A 23,580-nucleotide genomic window follows, 5' to 3' on the forward strand; every position below is an offset into this window, starting at 1 on the left:
TGACTGATTTACTGAACTGATTTTCCTTCTTTAAGCACATTAAATGTTATTTTCTGTGCCAGTTTTGGTTGGAGAGTGTTTAATTGAAATACCTTATTCATATTTCAAATGTTAATCTGTTATTGCAGTACATTTGCAGCAAATATTCAGTTTGCTCTTGTTGATTAAATCACTAGCAGATTGACACCAGAAACAGAGGTAGTTCTGAGACATCTGTTTTGTTTGGTCACCAAAATACAGTACCACAAAGCAAGTGTCAAGGTCAGGAAAATACCAAACAGTCGCAGCACTATTTATGCTGGTCCTTGCACCTCCATAGAAATAGGGCTCACAAGATTTTACAGAGGCTGAGCCTACACTCTCTTTAAAGTAACTAACAGGTAATGCTTGATAATGTTAACATTCCTGCTGCGCAAATCCATAATTCAAGCATTTTTAAAAAAAAACTTTCATTACCTTAAAGATGAGTGGTTGATTCTTAAGGAAATAGTTTGACATTTTGATAAATATACTCATTTGCTTTCTTGCAAAGAGCAGAAGGTAGATAACACTTTTGTACACTCAGCAAATAAGTATATTTCCCAACATGTCAAATACTTCCTTCCTAACTGATTAATGTTGGTAATGAGACAGCAGAAAACAATCCAGTACCTGCATTAGTTTTAAAGTTCAGTATTTTGTGATATTGTATCGAGTCATCTGTCCAATTCCATGCTGAAAGGCAGAGAAAACAATCCCATAATAACAATTTCCCTGCCTTCCCCTTATAGATATCATTCAATAAGCAATAAAAACGTATGTCATCTGTATTCACAAGGTTTAGTCAGCCAGAGTGGGACTTTGCTGTTGTCTAACCACAACTTGTTTCTGGCCTTCTGAAGCTCTGTGGGGTTTAAGGGGTCCTGTCAGGTGTGAAACAAAGATGAGTGTGTAAAGAGGCAGTCTGCTGGTGATGATGCATCATCTGTAGAAGGGAGCTCCTTAACATGGCCTGTTTACCTGTGCCAGCTCCTCTCATGATAGAGATTTATGACCTAGACATCGATTTAAGCCTAAGGACAAGCCTCAACTAAATCATATACAAAAACATTACAGCACAAATGATCAGATCTTGCAATGCAGGTAAAGGCAACCAATCCCCATTTTAGGACACTGCATTGTCTACTCAATGATTTGTGACCACTAAATCATGAGGCTGCCTCACTGAGGAATCTTATAGTTGGTATAAAGATGCAAAAAGTGCAGAAAAGATTTTTTTTCTTTAATTTCTGTCTGGCTCTTTGCATTGTTGACATGTCAAATTGTTGTCATTGTCATTGTAAGAGCAGATTTGATGTTAATTGTCTTGTGTGTCATGGTCCGATTATGATTTGCGGGTCAGCCTATATAATGTGTAACCTTTTGGGGGCTCGTCAGGTGTTTTCCAACCGGAAGAGGGAAAAACAGTTTTTGACCGCTTCTCTGCGCTGTGCTGCGCTGCGCACGGTATGCTTCATGCGGATATGTATATGAGATAATGTATGATTTAAAGCATAAGATGTCAAATAAATGGAATTGTTTGCATCTATACTAAAAAGCAACTGGACTCTCATTCATCCGTTATGCAAAATCAAAGCGTGTCAATAAGTTTTCCTGTTGAAATGCCTCAGTGGCTTAAAGCATTGGCTTAGCTTCTACAGTCATTGTTGACAAATCATAAAAAACTACTGTAACATTTGAAAAACATGAACTATTGATGTCACAATAAAAGGAGAGTACTTCCACCAGGCATACTTTCAACAATCCCAGATAGATAGCCTATATTTATTAAAAACTGTTATTATTTAATTTAGGGAAATTCAGTGCTCACTCCCCTTTGGTATACACTGCATGAAAATAATAAAAGATGGGAAAATGTGTGACTAGTATACTATAGCAGAAACTCACTTTCATCAGATTTGTGCCAAAAAATGAGCTCTAGTTTTGTGGAAGGCAGACTTCCCAGAAAAGTAGTGTAGATCTGTTTGTGGACAGCTACAGAAATGATCAGAAAGTTCACACCTCCTTTTCTGCTTGGGTTTTGGTTGACCGCTGCCCTAGTGCTGCAGCCTTTCATATTTTCTTGAATGGAAAAGGATGCTTGCTGTTTGCCAACAGTAAAATGGATGAAAGCCCACTCAGGCTTTATTGCATCCAGTATAAAGGTGAATTTAAATGTTAACCCAGTAGCCAAGGTTTCAACAAACAGCTGGTATCTGCAATGAACAATTTGTCTTGCCAGCTTGCTCAGGTTCTTGAAAACCAAAAAAAACATTTTAATTGCATGGATTATTTGGAGTCCGGCATCAATTTTTTTGAAGGAGTAACATGTAACACTGGACAAACAGATTGCCATTATTAGAATCTAAAGCCAGAGGACTCAAATGCACAACTAAATGACACAAAGGGAGATTCAAAAATGCTTTAATATCAATGGTCAAAAAACATGGTGAGTCAGTCAGTGGAGCAAAGGTATCACAGGGGCTAGGCAGAGGCAAAAATCCAAGGAATCAGGAAGGGTCAAAACACTAGGAAACACAAGAAGAACAAAAATGCTGGAACACTCACTAAAAGTAGAAAAAGACGATCTGGAAAAGGGGACTGAGAAGACATTGGGTTTTATAAACACAGGCAGAGAGACAATTAGACATAGGTCCAATACATTATGGCAGGGCCAGGTAATCAAACACATGGGAAACACAAGGGGGCAGGAAGTGAAGTGACCTATAAAACCAATAATTTAAACTGAAAAGGAAATACAAGACATGACCTGATGACGGCAGATAAGACCTGACAGTTGTACTCCTAGGGTATCTTGGTGATTGCTGGCTTAAACTATTCATGACTCTTGGCTAACTTATTATATAATCACATACTTCAATACAAGGATGCTCTTTCTTCAGCCAAGACCACATACTACTCAACCTTAATCAGGACAGCTGATGGGAACACTAGATCCTTATTTTCAACTCTCAATAATATTCTGAAACCTCCTGATGCTCTACCACCTCACTTACTCACAGTTACACAGTGTGATGCCTTCATGACCTTCTTCAATGCCAAAATTGAAAATATCCACCAGACACTGACTGCTTCAAATAACTGCATCCTCTCCGCACTTTTGGCCTACATCGTCCTTCAGCTCTCCGCTCGCCAGCTTCATACTGCCAACTGTCTCTGAAATAACTGGTCTCATTCATAAATCCAAGCCATCTACCTGCCAGTTAGACCCCCTACCTACCCACCTGGTAAAAATCTGCCTACCTGCCCTGTCCGCGTTAATAACTGACATCATACATTCCTCACTGAATTCTGGTGTTGTTCCATCATCACTAAAGACTGCTGCAATAACACCAACACTCAAGAAACCTGGCGCTGATCTGAATGATTTGAACAATTTCCGACCCATCTCAAACCTGCCATTTCTCTCCAAAATACTAGAAAGAACTGTTGCAGCCCAGCTCCACACCCACCTGTCTGACAATAATCTCTATGAACAATTTCAGTCTGGCTTCCGTCCCCTTCACAGCACCGAGACAGCACTAGTGAAAATCACCAATGACCTCCTGATGGCATCTGACTCTGGACTTCTCTCCATTCTGGTTCTCCTTGACCTGAGCTCAGCTTTTGACACCGTTTCCCATGAAATCCTCCTGGACAGGTTATCCTCCATTGGATTCACTGACATCCCTCTGGCTTGGTTCAGATCATATCTCTCTGGCCGCACACAGTTTGTTCAATTCAAGAACCTGAGATCCGGCTACTCCTCAGTCTCTAGTGGTGTTCCCCAGTGCTCTGTCCTTGGCCCCCTCCTGTTCATTATTTATCTTCTGCCTCTTGGTCATATTCTCAGGAAATTTGACATTCAATTCCACTGTTACGCTGATGATACCCAACTCTATCTTTCCACTAAGCCTTCTTCCACTCTGCCACCCATCGCCCTATAGGACTGCTTAATGGAAATGAAATCATGGCTCTCACTCAACTTTCTTAAACTCAACAACGAAAAAACTGAGGTCCTCCTCATTGGTACCAGATCAACCTTAGCAACACTCAACACTTTCTCCATGTCCATTGACAATTCCACTGTTCCTACATCCCCTCAGGTAAAGAGCCTGGGTGTTATCCTGGACAGCACATTATCTTTCGAAGCCCACATCAATAACGTTACTCGGACTGCATACTTCCATCTATGGAACATCAACCGTCTCCGTCCCTCACTTTCACCAACCTGCACCGCTATCCTGGTAAACACCCTGGTCACATCCCGTCTGGACTACTGTAACTCTCTCCTCTTTGGTTTTCCTGCGGAAATCTCTTCACAAACTCCAGCTGGTACAGAACGCAGCCGCCCGTATCATAACCAGAACTCCCTCTATTGAACACATCACTCCTGCCCTGCAGCAACTTCATTGGCTCCCTATCAAATCCCGCATTGACTTTAAGATTCTACTCCTCACTTACAAGATCCTTCACAACCTGGCACCATCATATCTCTCCGAACTGATTCACATCTACACACCCTCCCGAACTCTCCGATCCTCTTCTGCCAACCAGCTCTTTGCCCCATCTGCCAACTTAACTACCATGGGGTCAAGAGCTTTCAGCCAATCTGCCCCCCGCCTTTGGAACTCTCTCCCACCAGACATTTGCACTTCTCCACTGGCCACCTTTTAATCCCGCCTGAAAACGCATCTATTCAGAGTGGCATACTCTGTCTCACACTAACTATGCAATCACGTTCTTATTTATTTGTTGTACTGATGCACTTTATAGTCACATTCATATTTATTTCTTTATCTTTGCACTAAACGTTACCTGATTTTTATTGTTTGATGTACTGTTGTCGTGTTTTATGTGCCTTGTAAGGTGTCCTTGAGTGCTTTGAAAGGCGCTTTTAAATAAAATGCATTATTATTATTATTATTAACTGACCGTCACAAATTGTCAACCCAAGAATTTTCCAGTACATCAATTGAGATTGAACACAATTGGTCGAAATGGCAGCTAATTGCACATATGGACATATAATCAGCAGGTTTAAAGTAAGATTACATTGTATTCATTATTTTTTGCAAAATTAGGTCAATGTTGCAGAAAAGGTAAATGCATTCAGGGAATATGAAATACAATGTAAGTTTAGAGATTAAAATACAAAATAATGCAAAGACATACATTTGGAGGGATGTCAGGCATGGATTAATATTTGCCATATCTCAAAAGTAATAATACAGAAGTGATAAAAGGATTATGAATAGAAAAAGGTAATAATGCAAGGCTGCAGGCCTAGAGAATACTGGAGGAAATTTTCAGATAGAGTAAATGCATAAGCAAATCAATTTGTTGATATCCAGTCACTGAGGCACAGCAGAAGTTCCTTCCATTGATAAAATAATATGCAATCAAATTAAGTCAGATATTATTTTCAATTTAAGAGTTGGCCTCAGGTTGCCTCAGGGGCTGTGATGACTAGGAACACAGATGCAGTCTGTTGCATCACTCTTGGAAATAATAAAGTTGTTGAAGTTAAGTGCATTTAGAGTGCTAGAAACACTAAAAGTCAAATATATCAACTATGTTCTATGGTATTTAAACTTTATGTTTTTGTAACCAGTGTGGCCAAATAGTCTGTAAATACAAAACACTTTACTACACAGTATCTGATATAATGAACCCTTAAGGAAAAAAGAAAATGTTCATGGTGCACCTAAGTCAACTTGAGAGTGTCAATTAGTAAGGATGTGCTTCTACATCTTGATTTGATTGCCTGACAATGATCTGCTGTGGGTACTTTAGCCTTGCAGTCTAAGTAACCATGGTGATGTGCCTGACATAAAAGTGAACAACCATCAAGGGTTGTGAGCCAGAGTTTAGGGAGATATTAGTTTGCCTTATAATCTTGCTTTATGTGGCAGTGTTGTGATCTCAACCACAGAGAGGGGAAGGGAAGATACAAGAAGCAAGAGAAAGCAAGAGAAGAATTATATTAGTGAAAACCTGGACAATGGGTAAGCTGCTCAAAGCATTATTGTGCTTCTTAATTTATACCTGGACAGTATGTTGTATACAGTATGTGTATATTTATGGACCATAATATTATATTTTGTTTTCCTACTGCAATATGATTTTTACAATCTCAGCAATGATCACATATTTAGAATTTAATATGATATGAAAAAAATCTCTTATAGGGAATCGTATCTTCTATGAGACCCATGAATAGGTCACATGACCCTTAAGACAACACGAGGGCTAATTAGGAGTCTACAGCCATACTTGCTACTGTACCACTGGTACAGTAGGTTTCAGCACTAATCACTGAATCAGCATGCTAAAATCAACACCATAAAACCTTTTTGGAAGTTTTTTAACATATTTTGGAAATATGTTTGGTCAAAATATTGGGCAAATAAGTTTGATCTGATGATGGCTCTAGATGAAAAGTCAGGGAATCCCTAAAGTAATGACAAGTCCTCCTCAGGGGGACAGGAATTTTTGCACACAATTACATTGAAATCCATCCAATGGTTGCTGAGATATTTCATTCTGTAACAAAGTGACCTACTGCTAGCAAGGCTAAAATGTTTTATTCCATTTGGTTTTTAAGTATAATTTGAATTTAAAGGAAATGTTTTTAAAATACAAACATCTTAAAATGTTGCATTTCATTTACATTATACAGAAGAGCTAATGTTTTTTTTTCTTCCATATCCTAATTTTGACTTGGAAATAGACATTTTGTAGAGTACAGAATGAATGGTCTGGGACACCGTATTGCCACATGTCCATTTTGAGAACCACAGACACTTAAGCAGTTTGGTGGAGAGCGATGGAGCCCCTCTCGCTCACCATCTGCCACAGGGCTTTCCTCTGCAGTCTGGACAGAAACAGACTGCGGTGACCTGATGTTGAAACTGAGACATACTGTCTACCAACTGGGCAGTGTGCCCCTGCCTGGTTATTGATGGTTGGAGTGGGAGATGTTGCCACGAGGAAGTTGTGCATCTTAAACTGTCACAGCTGATATTTGCAAGTCTGACAACCTGCCGGACTCCCAAATGTCAAACTACACAAACTCTCTCTCTCTCTCTCTCTCTCTCTCTCTCTCTCTCTCTCTCTCTCTCTCTCTCTCTCTCTCTCTCTCTCTCTCTCTCTCTCTCTCTCTCTCTCTCTCTCTATCTCTCCCACTCATTCACTCACTCACTGAGACGGACTGGCCATCTGGCATACCGGGCATTTTCCCGGTGGGCCGACGTGCTATTTGGGCCAACAGTCCTGACACTTTAAAAAAAAAATGTATATTGGTCTGACCAGCCCATAAAACCAGTAGATCAGCGGTCCGATTGAGACTGGGCTGGCCGAATCACATTGTGAAACACGTTCGCTTTGGTCCTGCCTGCGTATTGCATTCGTCAAAAAAAAGTTCTTTTTAAAATTATTTCTTTACATTTTTAACTCACTTGCTTTTATTTTGAAAGTGCAATACAGAGTCTTGTCACCAGGTTTGGGAAAAATTTCCATTTTTGACTTTTTCCACACTACCGGCCCTGTAGTTTTTTTCAATTTTTGCCCGGTTTGGAAAATCCTTCACAATTTTCAAATAACGCCCCAACTGTGCTTGATTTTGCTCCTTTCTCACTCAGCCTGCCACCCTGGCCCCTTTTATCAAGGTTTGGGAAAAATCCTCATTTTTGACTTTTTAAACACTACCGGCCCTTTCGTTTTTTTTTTTTATTTTTGCCCGGTTTGGAAAATCCTTCACAATTATCACACAATACCCCAACTGTGCTTGATTTTGCTCCTTTCTCACTCAGCCCGCCCCCCTGGCCCCTTTTAGCAAGGTTTGGGAAAAATCCCCATTTTTGACTTTTTCGACACTACCGGCCCTGTCGTTTTTTTTTCAATTTTTGCCCGGTTTGGATTATCCTTCGCTATTTTCAAATAACGCCCCAACTGTGCTTGATTTTGCTCCTTTCTCACTCAGCCCGCCACCCTGGCCCCTTTTATCAAGGTTTGGGAAAAATCCCCATTTTTGACTTTTTAAACACTACCGGCCCTTTCGTTTTTTTTTTATTTTTGCCCGGTTTGGAAAATCCTTCACAATTATCACACAATACCCCAACTGTGCTTGATTTTGCTCCTTTCTCACTCAGCCCGCCCCCCTGGCCCCTTTTAGCAAGGTTTGGGAAAAATCCCCATTTTTGACTTTTTCGACACTACCGGCCCTGTCGTTTTTTTTCAATTTTTGCCCGGTTTGGATAATCCTTCACTATTTTCAAATAACGCCCCAACTGTGCTTGATTTTGCTCCTTTCTCACTCAGCCGGCCCCCCTGGCCCCTTTTAGCAAGGTTTGGGACAATCGCCCGCCATTCCCCATTTTTGACTTTTCGACACTACCGACCCTTTCGTTTTTTTCAATTTCTGCCCACTTTGGAAAATCCTTCACAATTTTCACATTACCCCCCAACTGTGCTTGATTTTTCTTCTTTTTCACTCAGCCCGCCCCCCTGGCCCCTTTTAGCAAGGTTTGGGAAAATCCCCATTTTTAACCTTTTCGATACTACCGGCCCTGTCGTTTTTTTCAATTTCTGCCCATTTTGGAAAATCCTTCACAATTTTCACATTACGCCCCAACTGTGCTTGATTTTGCTTCTTTTTCAGTCAGCCCGCCCCCCTGGCCCCTTTTAGCAAGGTTTGGGAAAATCCTCATTTTTAACTTTTTCGACACTACCAGCCCTGTCGTTTTTTTCAATTTTTGCCCGGTTTCGAAAATCCTTCACAATTTTCACATAACGCCCAACGTTGCTTGATTTTGCTCCTTTTTCACTCAGCCCACCCCCCTGGCCCCTTTTAGCAAGGTTTTGGACAATCGCCCACCCTTCCCCATTTTTGACTTTTTCGACACTACCGGCCCTGTCGTTTTTTTCAATTTCTGCAGGGTTTGGAAAATCCTTCACCAATTGCACATAACGCCCCAACTGTGCTTGATTTTGCTCCTTTCTCATTCAGCCGGCCCCCCTGGCCCCTTTTAGCAAGGTTTAGGACAATCGCCCACCCTTCCCCATTTTTGACTTTTTCGACACTACAGGCCCTGTCGTTTTTTTCAATTTCTGCCCACTTTGGAAAATCCTTCACAATTTTCACATTACCCCCCAACTGTGCTTGATTTTGCTTCTTTTTCACTCAGCCCGCCCCCCTGGCCACTTTTAGCAAGGTTTGGGAAAATCCCCATTTTTAACTTTTTCGATACTACCAGCCCTGTCGTTTTTTTCAATTTCTGCCCAATTTGGAAAATCCTTCACAATTTTCACATTATGCCCCAACTGTGCTTGATTTTGCTTCTTTTTCACTCAGCCCGCCCCCCTGGCCCCTTTAAGTAAGGTTTTGGACAATCGCCCACCCTTCCCCATTTTTGACTTTTTCGACACTACCGGCCCTGTCGTTTTTTTCAATTTTTGTAGGGTTTGGAAAATCCTTCACAATTTTCACATAACGCCCCAACTGTGCTTGATTTTGCTCCTTTCTCACTCTGCCCGCCCCCCTGGCCCCTTTTAGCAAGGTTTGGGACAATCGCCAACCCTTCCCCATTTTTGACTTTTTCGACACCTGCTGTTTTTTTTCAATTTTTGCCCACTTTGGAAAATCATTCACAATTTTCACATAACGCCCCAACTGTGCTTGATTTTCCTCCTTTCTCACTCAGCCCGCCCCCCTGTTAAAATGTTTGATGCTATTTTTGCCTTTCACCTTAACCTTTCTACTAATTATTAAAAAAACACACAAAGTTGCGTAATTTAAGTTAGTATAACTTTTTCATTTTCTTGCACCATGGTTGGTGCGTTTTGTTCATTTTGTTGTATTTTACAACATTGTTAAAATAATTATTTTTTCTTGATGAAAATTTCAATAATTCTTAGTGTGTGTTTCTTCACATCACATTCCATTAGATTCACTATAGTGACCCTACAATTGATCAATTTTCATACTGTCCTATATGAAGGATTGTACAGCTCTAAGGTCAGAATTTGAATTTGATTTAGTGTTGGCGAGAGACTTCAGACTTGACTTGGACTTGCAAAGAATGACTTGTGAACACCTCTGGAGTTGCACAGTTGGTATACACATTCAAGAGACCGAAAAGAGCGAAAAGGTGTGCGTTATCAAATGTAGTGGGCCGGTCTGGTCCAAAATGCCATGGCCGATTTTTTGTCCCAGTCCGCCCCTGCACACGCACACGCACACACTTAATCCTGTACACAAAATATGCAAAAAACAACAACAACATTGTATTACATGTCACTGAGCAAATGGGGGAACACAGAGTGAGTATGAAGTGTAAAAGGTGGCATTGCTCCAGTGATTATGATTAATAGCAAAACTGTCCCTGTATAACAGCTTTGGCTGAGTGCCCTCATACAAGAAATATGTTCCACTCTATGAAGCTATGTCACACTGGTGGTGGATTTGCAAGGCAGAGCATGCATACACATGCAACATCTTCACGTCATTTACATTTAACATAGATATCACTGTAATGATTGGTGTATTGAAATAATTGACCGAGTAAATAAGCAGTTTGTCGTGTACAATTGCAGGAAAAATACTCAATAAACCAACTTTTAAAGACGTTATAGATCCTCTTACATGATAAGGTTTTCCTTTGTTGGACTGTTAGATCCTTCATGCTCAAATCCTGTCAGTATTTAACGGCTCGCTCTTGACTTGAAGCCATGTAAGCTGCAGTACAGGAGACAGAGCCAGGCTATAGGTTGGTCAGGGGGCCCCGGATTCAGGCTGAGCAGAGAGAAATCGAACTGAGACCCAAAGCTGTAATTATACATGAACAGATGGCCTTGCTGCAGGACTCTCCTCCCTCAATCCCTCCTTCACTGATACCTACTACCTGTAGCATACTGAGCACTCGCTACCCTTAAAGCATTGTTGCACTTATTATCCACACTGAAGCGGTGGCCGACAGGTTGGCTTCTATATATCAATTAATATGAGTCTTGGAGCTGTACAGAAAAAAACAACAAAATTACTCATTGTATTATATCCTTTTGCTGAGAAATCCCATTAGAAAATGCTTTCCTGAACCTGAATATACAGTTTGTTGACTCCTCACTTTGATAGCACTTCATGATATTGCGAGGGCAGACATTTATTGGGTAAAACATGTGAAATGTTTTTCTTAGATTAAATTGAACACTGCATCCACCGGCTGCAGCAGTAATTTAAAAAAGGTGTGCAGTACTGTGTAGTCTTTTTGTGGACTCGCACGAGATAAAGATGGAGTGAATGCTTGCAGTGCTATGTCCTTTTTTCTCTCTTTGAAATCATGCAGGTGATTTATGAGTGAGAAATATAAATTATGCCTCGGTTTTGTTTATCTGTGTTTCAGTGGCTCAGTGCAGGCAGAGACTTAAACAGGCAGAGACTTAAAATGTTGTAGTCCAGCTCTGGCGATTTGTCAGGTGAGGACAATGTAAATAGAAGAGAAAGGAGACACTCTTAGAGAATGTATGTACCTTTTAAATAAAGGGTCATGAAAAGAACTGAAGGAAGCTACACAGATGACTAAGGGAGCTCTGGATCAAACAAGAGATTTTAGATATTTACTGTCTCAGGATCCCAACTGACCTGTTTTCAAGTGCCCCAGATTTTTTAGAGATAGGACGGCTCCAGGCTTTAAAATGCAATGATTTTTCATATTAAAGTACTGTAATTGAGCATTGAGCAATCTGGTGACCAGATTTTAGATGTGGGCACTTTCATTTTAATCAAAAACTGCGAAATGAAACTGTGTGCACTCAAGTGAAAACTACACCCAGATGACTGTATCACAGAGGGAAATAAATTATGTTCCCCCCTCCTTTGTTGTCATGTGTGTTTGCTATAAAACTGTCAAGCAGCTGAAGCAATTACGGCATTGTTTGCACCAACTACACACTAGTGGTTGGCCTCTCGGTGTCACGGTTCATTTCAACATCTCATCGATCAGGGTCAAAACACTGTGCTGTTGTCCTGCATGCCAGTACAGAAGTTGCTACAGCAATCCCTCGCTGTGTCTAATGACCATAAGATCCCATCTTGTGCCACTATGACAGCGTGTTACTCATTGCTCAACAAGCATAGTGTCCACCTCTGGGCTTTAATGGCTGGCTCTTACGTCCCCATTGTGGCTGTAGACCTGCTTTTTTTCTATGCTTAATGGCAAGAGGAGGAGCAGGCTACCTGCGCCCACTGAGACACGTAGAGCTGTAATTACACTCAGCTAGATTGGTTAGGGAGAGAGGGCAGGGCAGGCATACACCCATAGGAGACACACAAAACACATTTAAGCACATACTATGTATATAGTTCATGGGGACATGCATTAATACACACGATATACCTACATGCAGGTCACACAATGTTATCTTTCCTACAGCACATACTGTATATGGTGCACACTCACACACCTCCCCAGACACATGGGCCTTATGATTTATTAAAGCAGCTGGAGGAGAGTAGGGGAAGCACCTTGCACCAGTGATGGAGAGAGAGGGGGAAAGTCGTGGGGAAAGGAAGTGGGGCGGAGACCTTCACAACTTGTCATAGTGATACTGGACAATGTGTGAGTGGATCCAGATGGGAATCTCCACACCACAGTAAAAAAGTAAAGTATGAGTTACCTCGGTTGAAAGGTAATTACTTTAATCTAATCTGCAGCATTTTTAGGTTTTCTGCACATATCTGAAGACTACTGTAAAATGTACAGTAGTAAACAGCTGCTAAGCAACATATATCATCAGCACCTTCTTGAATCCCAGGAAATGTCTTATTTATTGAAAGTTTAATCTGTTTTAGAGCAGATGATTTTAAGTAATCTATGCAGGATGCTGCAAACTGTTTGTCAGAAATCAGAATCTTTAACCAGTAATTCTGTCCATAAATATTGGTGGATGAATAGTAGTTATGAAATGTCTACATGCATCTTTATTGATCTACTATTACCAAAACAAGATACACTGTTGCACTACTAGCACAGAGTTTTGAATATTTGAAAAATATAACGTTTTATAAAACTATGAAAAACCCATACAGTACCAGTTAGAAGTTTAGACACAGCAACTCATTTATTTATTTATTTATTTATTTTTTTTTACTATTTTCAATATTGTAGAACAAAACTGAGGACATCAAAACTATGAAATAAAACATTTGGAATTATGTGCTAAGCAAACATAGCCTGAAGATGTGTTTTGGGCCATTGTCCTGTTAAAAAAACAAATGATGGTCTCACTTAGCGCTAACCAGATGGGATGGTTCGTTGCTGCACTTGCAGATTCCATCTGTTCACCTTCTCTGCATCTCACAAAGACACAATGTTTGGAACCAAATATCTCCAATTCTGACACATCAGACCAAAGTAAAGATTTCTATCCCTTGTATTTAATGGCCCAAGCCACTCTCTTATTATTATTGGTCTCCCTCAGTAGTGATTTATTTGCAGCACTTTGACCACGAATGCCTGATTCATGCAGCCCCCTCTGAACAGTTGATGTTTTGATGTGTCTTGTATTTGAACTTTGGGAAGCATTGATGTGGGCTTTAATCCGAGGTGCCGTTAATTAGCGATTTCTGAGGCTGGTAACTCTACTGAATTTATCCTCTGCAGCAGAGGTAACTCTCGGTCTTCCTTTCCTGGGGTGGTCCTCATTAAAGCCATACTGCATATATTTACATATGGTACAGATAAGATATTCATTTGAATAGATCCACATGTTAGGAGATAGTTGATGCTTCAACAAAAATGATACAAATAAAGATTTTGATTCCATGTTTAAAATTATCTGAAATGTTTTCTTTATTCTTCTACTTTTTATTGAAAAATACAAGATTTTCTACCAGGTTTTCCTTTTCGAGAATCTACCATCTGTCTGTTGTTAAGAGCATTCATTTATGTATGTGTACATCTGTGCAAATCAAAGCTAAGCATTTATAAGAGGTTTGTCTTCTCAAAACAACCTTTTTTCTTGTATTGACAAGTTCACATGAATTCACTTTTTAGTTGTTTACTTTCTAAAGTTTGTTGTTGTTGTTCCAGAGGAAAAGACGCATACAGTGAAACCTACATAATAGGATTATGCACTGCCATTTATGAACAATATTACAAGTTCTGCCAATCTTTGAATTCATAGAACTAGGTTTGCCAATATCTTGTTTATGTTTTTGACTTTGGCCTATTTCTATGGTGGATTCTGAGACAGTGTTCATTATTTCAGTATATGAAACACCTAAAAAAGCACACAAAGGAACAATTGTGTGTGGTTTGCATTTGAATGGTCACCCTATACTTGAAAACACATGGGGCACAAATTCAATCTGGATCTTGCAGTTCATGATGTGATGTTTGGGATGGAAAAGGTGCTTTGTATGAAACACTGTACACACTGGACCTGAAAGTACTAGATTTTAATTTGTTATTACAATATATGTTGAGTTATTTGATTTTTAACCAGAATGTAGCCACTATATGTAATAACTTATTACATTATATACAAAAAGTGATTACATTTTGTGCTTACTATTTTGTTACATTATTAGATTTTGTTATTTTTTTAATTAAATTGTGCACAGTTATTACATTATGAGTTTCTACAGGTCTGGTTTACTGGCAGACCTAAATGGAAATGAAACCACTGTAAATGTTAAAGGTCCTACTACAGACCTATGATCCACCCACACATGTGTTTCAATTACTCTACCTGATTAGACTCTTAACAGGGCTGAGTACAAGTGTACAGAATTGACTGACATGTACCTGAACCTCCTCCTTGTACCAGATTAGGACCATTGACACCTTCAGCACAGCCATTATTTCCAACAGAGGCAGTGAATCTGGCTTTTGAACACCTAAAAGACATGCAGCTATTATTCATGTTATTCATGCATCTGACAAGTGAAAACTCCTGCTGTGAAAAAGTATCTTTTCAATAATAACTAAAGACGTGTGGTGGTGTTTGGGGCCTCCCACTTACTGCAGTACTGACAAATATACAATCATATACACGACAGCTCTGAAATAAAGTATTCTCAAACATTTCCAACAAGTAAACACTTTTGATGCTCTGGGTGTAAGAGCTGCTGATAAAATACAGGTAAGTCATGTTTACTCTGAAGGTCATAAAATGCTTGAAATATTAAAATGTTTTTAAATCCAAGTCCACACGATGATCAAAATAACATTTACACGCATACCATCTATATTAACATATTCAGTCTAGTCTGCATTACTGCAAAATTGACTCATACATGAATAAATATTTCTCGTTGAAGGACGGCCAGTTGAATGACTTCCTCTCTGTAGGGAATTTGCTTTCATCCTCTATTTTATCCGACTGCTTGAAGGAGTCAAATGCATTGCTAACTTTTTACACCTTGTTTACAACTTATATATCCACTTTGTAGATGCACCGTTTTACCAATGGTTTGAAATCCTGCAGTTTGGATCTTTGGCTTGGCTTTAAAAAAAATGGAGGTGAGCTCCATCAATCTTCCCCCGAAGAATAAACAGCTCTCTGCTTTGAAGGACAAGAGGAAAAATCCAGGTTGGATGCTTCATGTCTGCTGGGTTGTTACTCATACATAACAGCTGGCTGCATGTCATTATCACACAGATGGACATGTTCCTGTGCCCCATAACTTCTAGATAATGTATCCTCCTCTTGTTGAGCTTCAATAGTGTTTTATTCTCCTGTCATATGCTCAATTAGTTGCCCCTGGAATTCATCTAGGCTTTATTTTAATCATTTAAATCAAAGCAAAGTAAATCAGCAGTAAGGGAAATCATCCCCCCGCCCCCTCACTCTCTCTCTCTCTCTCTCTCACACACACACACACACACACACACACACACACACACACACACACACACACACACACACACACACACACACACACACACACACACACACACACGTATGCTTTACTCACCACACACAAGACCATCATTCAACAATAAGTCATATCTACCAGGTCATCCTCCGAGATCATGTTCCCTACCATTGGTTTGTCCTTTAAAATGTGCTGCAGATGATGACAAAATAATCCTGGAGGAGTTCACAGTATGCTAATTAAAGGTCAAGGTTGTATAAGTCAGAGTTGATGTAATTTGGCATCTTGGCAGCTCTACCGTAGGATGAGTCAGTCAGGTAAGTGTTTTTCTCAGTTTTCTCATCCCTCTGGGACTACATAAGTGAGAATGACAGTATTTTCCTCTCCCTTTTACATTTGGCTCATGTGTGCATGTTTTCTCCAAAATCTCAGATTATACGTTGATGACACAAACTGGCGTGCTTGGCATAAGTGACTCAGGTGTCTGGAAGTTTGTGATGTAATTTAATATAATATAATTGCATTTATTTTTAGATGTTTATTTAAAATGACACATGGTGGTATGTGCTTTTGTATAACAACCGTATGAATGTTTAGCCTATTCTAATTAGTCCTCAGCTCTTCTCTTGTTTCTCTGTTCACTGCTGTTAAAAAATCTTATACTACCCCTCTATTTCATCATTATAAAAAGGCCTCTAACATTCATACATATCTAAATTATATTAGCCATTTATATATCATGACTTTCAGTGCTGGTGTCACAGGGGGAACAAAAGGACCAGCCCCCCTCCCAATGCAGATTAGTTTGCTCCTAACAGATTATTAAAAAAATATATAGTTGTATACGTATATATTTTCATACAAACAAATGTTATTATCTATGACAGTTTAAGAAATATCCTAGTAAAATTCTGTGTAACTAAAAAAAACAAAATAATAATGTGTGACAATGCACTGCAATTTTGATGACGAGAGGAGGCTAGCATGGCGAGGACTTTGGTAGGACCTCCAACTCCCAACTGAACCACCAGATGACCTTGGCACAGACAACCCTGCACGTGTTAAATTAGAAAGATGTCCATGCCGTGTGTTTCACACAGGGAAAAAGCATTTATTCATGAGCTTGTGGTTTCATGGCAATGACTTGCTAGAATATTAAGTCAAAGCTGACGCCACAGTCTCTCATCCGTGCCAAAAATGTTGTAACACAGTGTTTGCAAAGGCGCTTGCTGCTCTCTATTTGGAGCATGGCACTTTTTCAAACACAAAATCAGAGGAAAACGATAATAGTGCCTCTATTGACACATGTGAAAACTCCTTTTCAGTGTTGAAAAATGTTTTCACAGACCCCAAATGTGCCATGCATCCCATGGTTCCATCCAGTTGGTACAGCTGGCCTTTGAGAAGGGGTCTAACTTGAAAGTGCTGAAATCAGTGGAAGTAGACTATGGGTGTGCTTTGATATCAGCGCTGGTAGTCTAATACAGCGATGAGCTATGGATGTTGGATAATGACTTGAGTTATTTCAATTAAATGGTTGTGCGCTAACTTGTCCTTCCCACCCTTTGAAAACATATTGCCACCCACTTAAATGTGTCCTGATGCCAACACCGCTTTGAATAATTAATCGATTTGAATCATCTGTCCAATAAGCTACACATTCAATTAAACATCAACTGGGGGTTTTATCCATAAAGGCAAAATAATGTGCCAAAATGATGTTTATGAACAAAACAATTGCAATCTCAGTTATGAGTGTTTCACTTTTCTTTCTTATGGAGAGTTAGATGAGAAGATTGATATATAGTTTCTGTACTCTAAATATGAAAGCTACAGCAAGGAGACAGTTAGCATAGCTTAGTTTAAAGACTGGAAACAGGGGCATGAGCTGCTGTCAAAAAATAAGAAAATGTATCTACCAGCTCTAAAGCTCACTAATTAAACTTTGTTTTAAATGTGTACAAAACTGAATTGTGTTTACTTCTAACAGAGCCATGCTATCTTTCTCCCTCTTTCCACACTTTATGCTAAGCTAAGTGGCCGCTAGATATATTGTACCGTCTCTAGGCAAAAAAGCAGATACCTTCCTAAATGGTTGCTTTTAGGTATTTGAACTTCTAAAGCTGTTTTGTGTCTCATAGTTCTTGTATGAATTAGTGTAAAAAAGAGGCTTTGTGTTGACGTTTTTAGGGTGCTTTATCTTTTTCTTTTTGTTGCTGATTATGTCCTGTGACTGATGTAAGGGGAAATAAACTGGACTGCAGTGACATCTGTTGACTTGAGGAGAGGTTGTCAAATAAATATAATTTACAGGGTAATAACATGGGATGAATTATTCTGTAAAATGTTCATACATGGAATTGCAGTTAACACTGTAACACACAGAAATACATACATGTATCATTATGAGTCAGTAATGAAATTCCCTGCAGGAAAAAATATTAAGTCTTTTGAATGCAAGCAGTGTCATCATGTCTGTGTGAAGATTTAATTGTCAACCATACGCTTCACAGCTCAGGACTAAAAATATCTCCCTTGCTTCTTTTCCTCTTTCTATAGAGTTTTTTTTGTCATTATCTCTTTACCTTATTTTTAATGGCTCCATATCTTCTTTTCGTTTTTCCCCCCCAGTTTTTTCTCTTGATTTTGCTCATTTTTTTCTGTCCTTCTCTACTCCACAATTGGACTACAGCTGTAAAGAAAAGACAAAAGGGTGACACTGATAAATGGTCTTACTTTGTCTGGCCTTCTTATGTCCTGGTTCTAGCTGATTAGATACACTGTGTGGGCTTTTGATCAAGGAACTGGTTTAAGTAGTTTTTTAGTCTAATCTGAAAAACAGGTTGTGTTATTTTAAAGAGAAAATGTGTCATTTTGTATCATGGGTGTTTGTGTACATTTATAGAGTTTGCATTTCCCTATAATATTATCCATGTTATATATTATACTTTCTAGCGTTCAACTCATAAATCTCAGCTTTACAGTGTTGTGCTAAAGTCTTCCATGTAGCCTCTCCAAAGTTCGACAGATGCACCAAATAAAATGACATGAACATGGCATTAAAATGTTGCCAGGTGACATGTTTTAGTGGGATTATTTCCTGCCATTGATGAGCATTTCTTCCTGTGGTTGCTGAGTGATTGACAGCAGAACATAATTGATTGAAGATTGAAGTATTCTTTTCAGGCACCATAAAATCATAAAAAAGAGAAACCTTGTCTAGGTAAAGCCTCTTTTTGTGCATGTTACAGTATCTTGTGTAAGCATCTGAAGATGTAGAAGAGGTTTTCAAAAGAATAAGCATCAAAACACAAGAATTTATGCAGTTTAGTCTCTGATGTCATTTGCAGACATCGTAGGAGTATTCTATACAGTACATGAATAGGAAAATCACTCTTCAAAACCTTTTTTCCCCAGCAGCACAGTGTCTCTTATCTTGTAACCCACCATTATTTAATATATTCAATGAGAAGTAATGGAAGTTATATCTTTAACCCTTTTTGGCGCATTATCGTAGTGAAAAAACATACTGCAAGTCTTTACCCAAACTGAATTAAGAGCGAATTTAATTAGAATTTGGAATACGGTATCTCTGGGGTCTCTGAGGTGAGTGTTTTAGATAAATTCAAAAATGTTTACATCACATTCCTACCATTTCTAAGTTAAATAGCAATATTGGAATAGAACATTTTAATATTTTTCATGGTGCAAATGTACTTCGGGTGTATTTAGGGATGTTTGTGACACTGAAGTAATATTGTGTTTATGGTGGTTGTACTGGTTATCACACACCTAACATGCAAGGACATGAATCTGCAAATTAAAAACTGTTTTACATTAAACACAGGAGTATTTTTTTTAAATTTTTTTCCTTTTAAATATGGGCAATCGGACTGGTGTCTGATTGTCTCTGAGACAGCCAATCTGGCTAAAACTTTCCATGTTTGTTGTGTGATTAAACATTATGGTCCTAAATGCAAAATTTGTCACACTCTCACTCCCTGAAAGTAGATCAGTTCTTATGATTTTGGATAATTTTGTATCCCAACATAAATGCAAGAATTTAAGTGCAATACATTTGTATGAATATTCAATTTATATGTTAGTATTTTAGTGCAGATCTCCACCAGGTTTGTACAGTCAAGATGGCGGTGAAGATAATAAAAAAGGGGGATTCATTCATCTCGTATCATCCATAACTTAAGTGGATCATAACATATTGGGTATGGAATTAATCAGCAAATGTTCTGATTCAAGATGAGACCAAACTTTTCTGTTTTTGAGGAATGACAAAAGCCAAAATGTGGCCTAATGTAAAATGGCGAGGACTGCTGAAAGAACAAAAGTCTAAACTTTACTATAGGCTCGTAAAAAATGGTGTTATAAAAAAGGTTTTTCAAAAATTGTGAATCACTGCAACCACAAGACATCCTTGAGCACACAGTCATAAATGTGCACAAAAAATATTAGGCTTATGGGTCCAGTAGTATGCAAGATTAGCTCCAGACAGACACACACATGGACACACGCACACATACACACACACGACCAAACGCATGATCCCTTTCAGGCTTTCGCCTGGCGGAGATAATAATACATTTTGTGTTAAAGGGAAGCCTACTGGAAAATTGCTCAAAATGACCCAGATATTTTAACACGTTTGCACATACTTTATGCACATTGAAGAAAAGTAGACTTTTGTACAATATCTCACTAAATATATTTACATGACATACAATTCGCCATCAGTGCAATACATAGGAATGTTGCATATTTACCAAATGTTAGACTCTTTCCTCTATGAAGAAAAATAATTTAAATGACAGAAGCTGATTTAACTAATGTGTAAAGTAACATGTGCAACTTTCATATCGGTTAACAGCTTCACAGGAAATAAAAAAAATAAAATCTTATTACCACCCTATCAACAATCAAATATTAAGCATTGAAAAAGTAATAGATCACGTACATACATATCTTCATACATGTAATGGATTGCTTTTGTACAAATATTTTATATAACTTTGGCAGTTTGTCAGGAACAAAGTTATCGGAAAATATGAAACAATAATATCAAACTGTCAGCAATGTCATGTAAGCTTGCCTTCCAAAGCTCATGTTCACAGTGGTCATTCAGAAAGGCTGGAAGCTGATGGTCAAAAAGAAAAAATCAAAAACCAAAGAAAACAAAACATTTCCATCCTTTCTGCTAAGACTGTTAGCACTGGAGGCTGTCGTCATTGTTGTCATGGTTATAAAATTACAAACACCTATGAAGGTTTACATAGCAGTCATCGCCATTTAAAAAAACATGGTCTATTTTCAGGTCGACTTAAAATACAAACAGTTTGAAGGCAAGGGGACAGGACCCTGCTCTGTGGCCACTGTGGAATCATGGGAGAGACATGACCGAGAACAGGAAATGCACAACAGTGCTGTGTGGAAGAACGTGAAGCAAAAACGAGGGTGCAAAATGAAAGACTTTGCAACAATCAAAACGCCACACGGTCAGAAAATGACTTACACCGGACAAAATAATCAAGCAAATTTCAAACGTACTAAGTTCACCATAATTCATATACGTTGGTTTTGTTCTTTTTTTCCACTGGTTTGGCACTTTATTGGAACAAATCTCTGTTCAAAAAGACTAAATGTTGTACAAAAGGTATTTCATGTCTCGTTAACATAACTCGTAGAATATAGTACTTAATAGTAAGCATACGGTAAGTAAACACTTGTACATACTGTAGTTTAAAATGAACATTCCAACAGATGTTTTACGCACATGCACAAAAACAAACAAACACAACTCTCTCTCGCTCTCTCTGTCTCTCTTTCTCTGCCTTGCCCATGTGGGCCTCCTCCCGTTCTCTTTGGACAATCTCCTCCTCCTGCCGTTTCCAGCTTCTATCTCGAAAGAACAACTCTTTCTCTTCTCCTCCATTCTCTAGCTCTCTCTCACTTAAGACAACACAACTCTTTTAATACTGCATTTTTTCTTCACATTATGATACTTCCTCCGTCGAGCGTGTGTCTGTCTTGAGACGCACAAACTCCTTGGCTACCTCGTCGTTGGTCCTTTGAGAGAGTATCCTCATGATGGTGAGGCCCGTTTCGTCCATGCAGACGCTCTTCACCAGGGGGTAGCAGGCGGAGCAGCTCCCCTTGTCCGCCAGTTCTCTGAGTTGGATGACCGTCATGCCAATGATGCGGTCCTCACGGGCAAAGCAGTAGTCCTTCACTGAGACATGCAGCTCGTAGGCCTCCGGACCATGTTCATTACTCAGAACACTGAGAGAAATGACAGGGGGAGTGGTCAGAAAGGTGATTTCCAAGACTTCAAACATGAAAAATAAGAAATGTTTCACTAGACAGTGGTGCATCTGTATTTAAAAAAGGGAATTTTTTAGATTTACCCTGAATTAAAAATAAAAATGCCAGAAAATGTCTTCATAACATTTCAGCAAGTATCAAGTAAGATGTAAGTCACTTAAAGGTGTACTAAATTGACTTTGATGTACTTTTCTAATTGTTCAAATTTGATGAGAAGCCCAAAGTCTCATTCTAAAAGAATAGTGCATGAGAGCAAACCAATTTCAAACCAATTTGGACTCTGATGTTGGGCTTTGTTCGCAGTTGAATATAATGTGTCAGTAAAAGAGTCTGGCTGGGTGACATTTCTCCAAAGAAAAGCCGCCTTATTGTGTGTTTGACTGTGACGAGACGATTCAATCATGTTTTGCGCGTGAAATTGATGTTTCTATTCAAATGAGTCATTACTCTGAGCCAGCTTTTTCTTTAGGCTGTTTTCTAATTATCCTCTGCAACTTAACGGCTTCTTAAAATTCAAATGACAATGCCAGGAGTAAATTTATATGCTTGCAGCAGTGGGCCTGTACTAATCACACTGGTGTTGCAGCAACTTGCCTGGCTCAGAGAATTACAGTGCTCTAAGAGGGGGCAAGCCTATAGCTTGCTAAAGCAGTCACTTGACTTCCTTGAACTGCTTCAATATAAAGAACAGAAATGCCGGTCAAGCAGTCACCTTCTACTCACAATGAGAAGGATTTTGACATTATTGGTATTATGTAGTATATACAGTAGGTCCCTGCTTTTGTAGTCTGGAAATAGCATACTGAATAAAGTAGCATATAGGTTAATGTTGCACACTGTTTTGTAGGTTGTATGCAGGCAGGTAAAGTTACTTTATTATAATATGGATGTGTGTGGATTACTCACTATTGGAATGTTTCATTGTACTTTGGTGACCAATTGTTATTCTTGGTCTTGGTGCTGAATTTGCGCTTCTTGTCAGCCAGGTGGGGTCCCACGGCGTTGACCTCTACAAAGGGCCGGAACATGGCATTGGTCTGCCAGATGAGGTTGTTCACTGCGACCACTGAGAGATGCAGAAGGAAATATCAACATAATTGTAGGTATAGTTTGGGAGAAAGTAAAGGAAAATCCAAGTCAAATGTTGACTATTTGCAATGCAGTGTAAAAAACTGGCCCCATTTTTTTCAGAATACATTTATCTTGTTTCAACATAACTGGCTATATGTAGATAAAGCTGAGATACTGTCAGAGCCTGTACAATAGAGTGTGATACCAATAACCTTTCACGTTATCTGGAACATTTAGGGTAAGCATATGTTGGTGTCAGTGCCTGTGCATCAAACTGC

The 23,580-nt window shown here is 39.1% G+C and overlaps 1 protein-coding gene across 1 annotated transcript in view; it reads right to left on the reverse strand.

The window, feature by feature from the left end:
- Nucleotides 1-21,903: 21,903 nt before the first annotated feature.
- Nucleotides 21,904-23,580, reverse strand: part of LOC133979611 (protein unc-13 homolog C) — a 102,365-nt gene continuing 100,688 nt past the window's right edge. The window contains exons 31-32 of the mRNA XM_062418165.1: nucleotides 23,138-23,297; nucleotides 21,904-22,189 (exon numbers count right to left, since the gene is read on the reverse strand). Of these exons, the coding sequence (XP_062274149.1) occupies nucleotides 21,904-22,189; nucleotides 23,138-23,297 (446 nt within the window). The remainder of the gene's footprint in view (nucleotides 22,190-23,137; nucleotides 23,298-23,580) is intronic.

The sequence above is a fragment of the Scomber scombrus genome, chromosome 1 (genome assembly GCF_963691925.1).
Source record: "Scomber scombrus chromosome 1, fScoSco1.1, whole genome shotgun sequence".
In the NCBI taxonomy this organism is placed as follows: domain Eukaryota; kingdom Metazoa; phylum Chordata; class Actinopteri; order Scombriformes; family Scombridae; genus Scomber; species Scomber scombrus.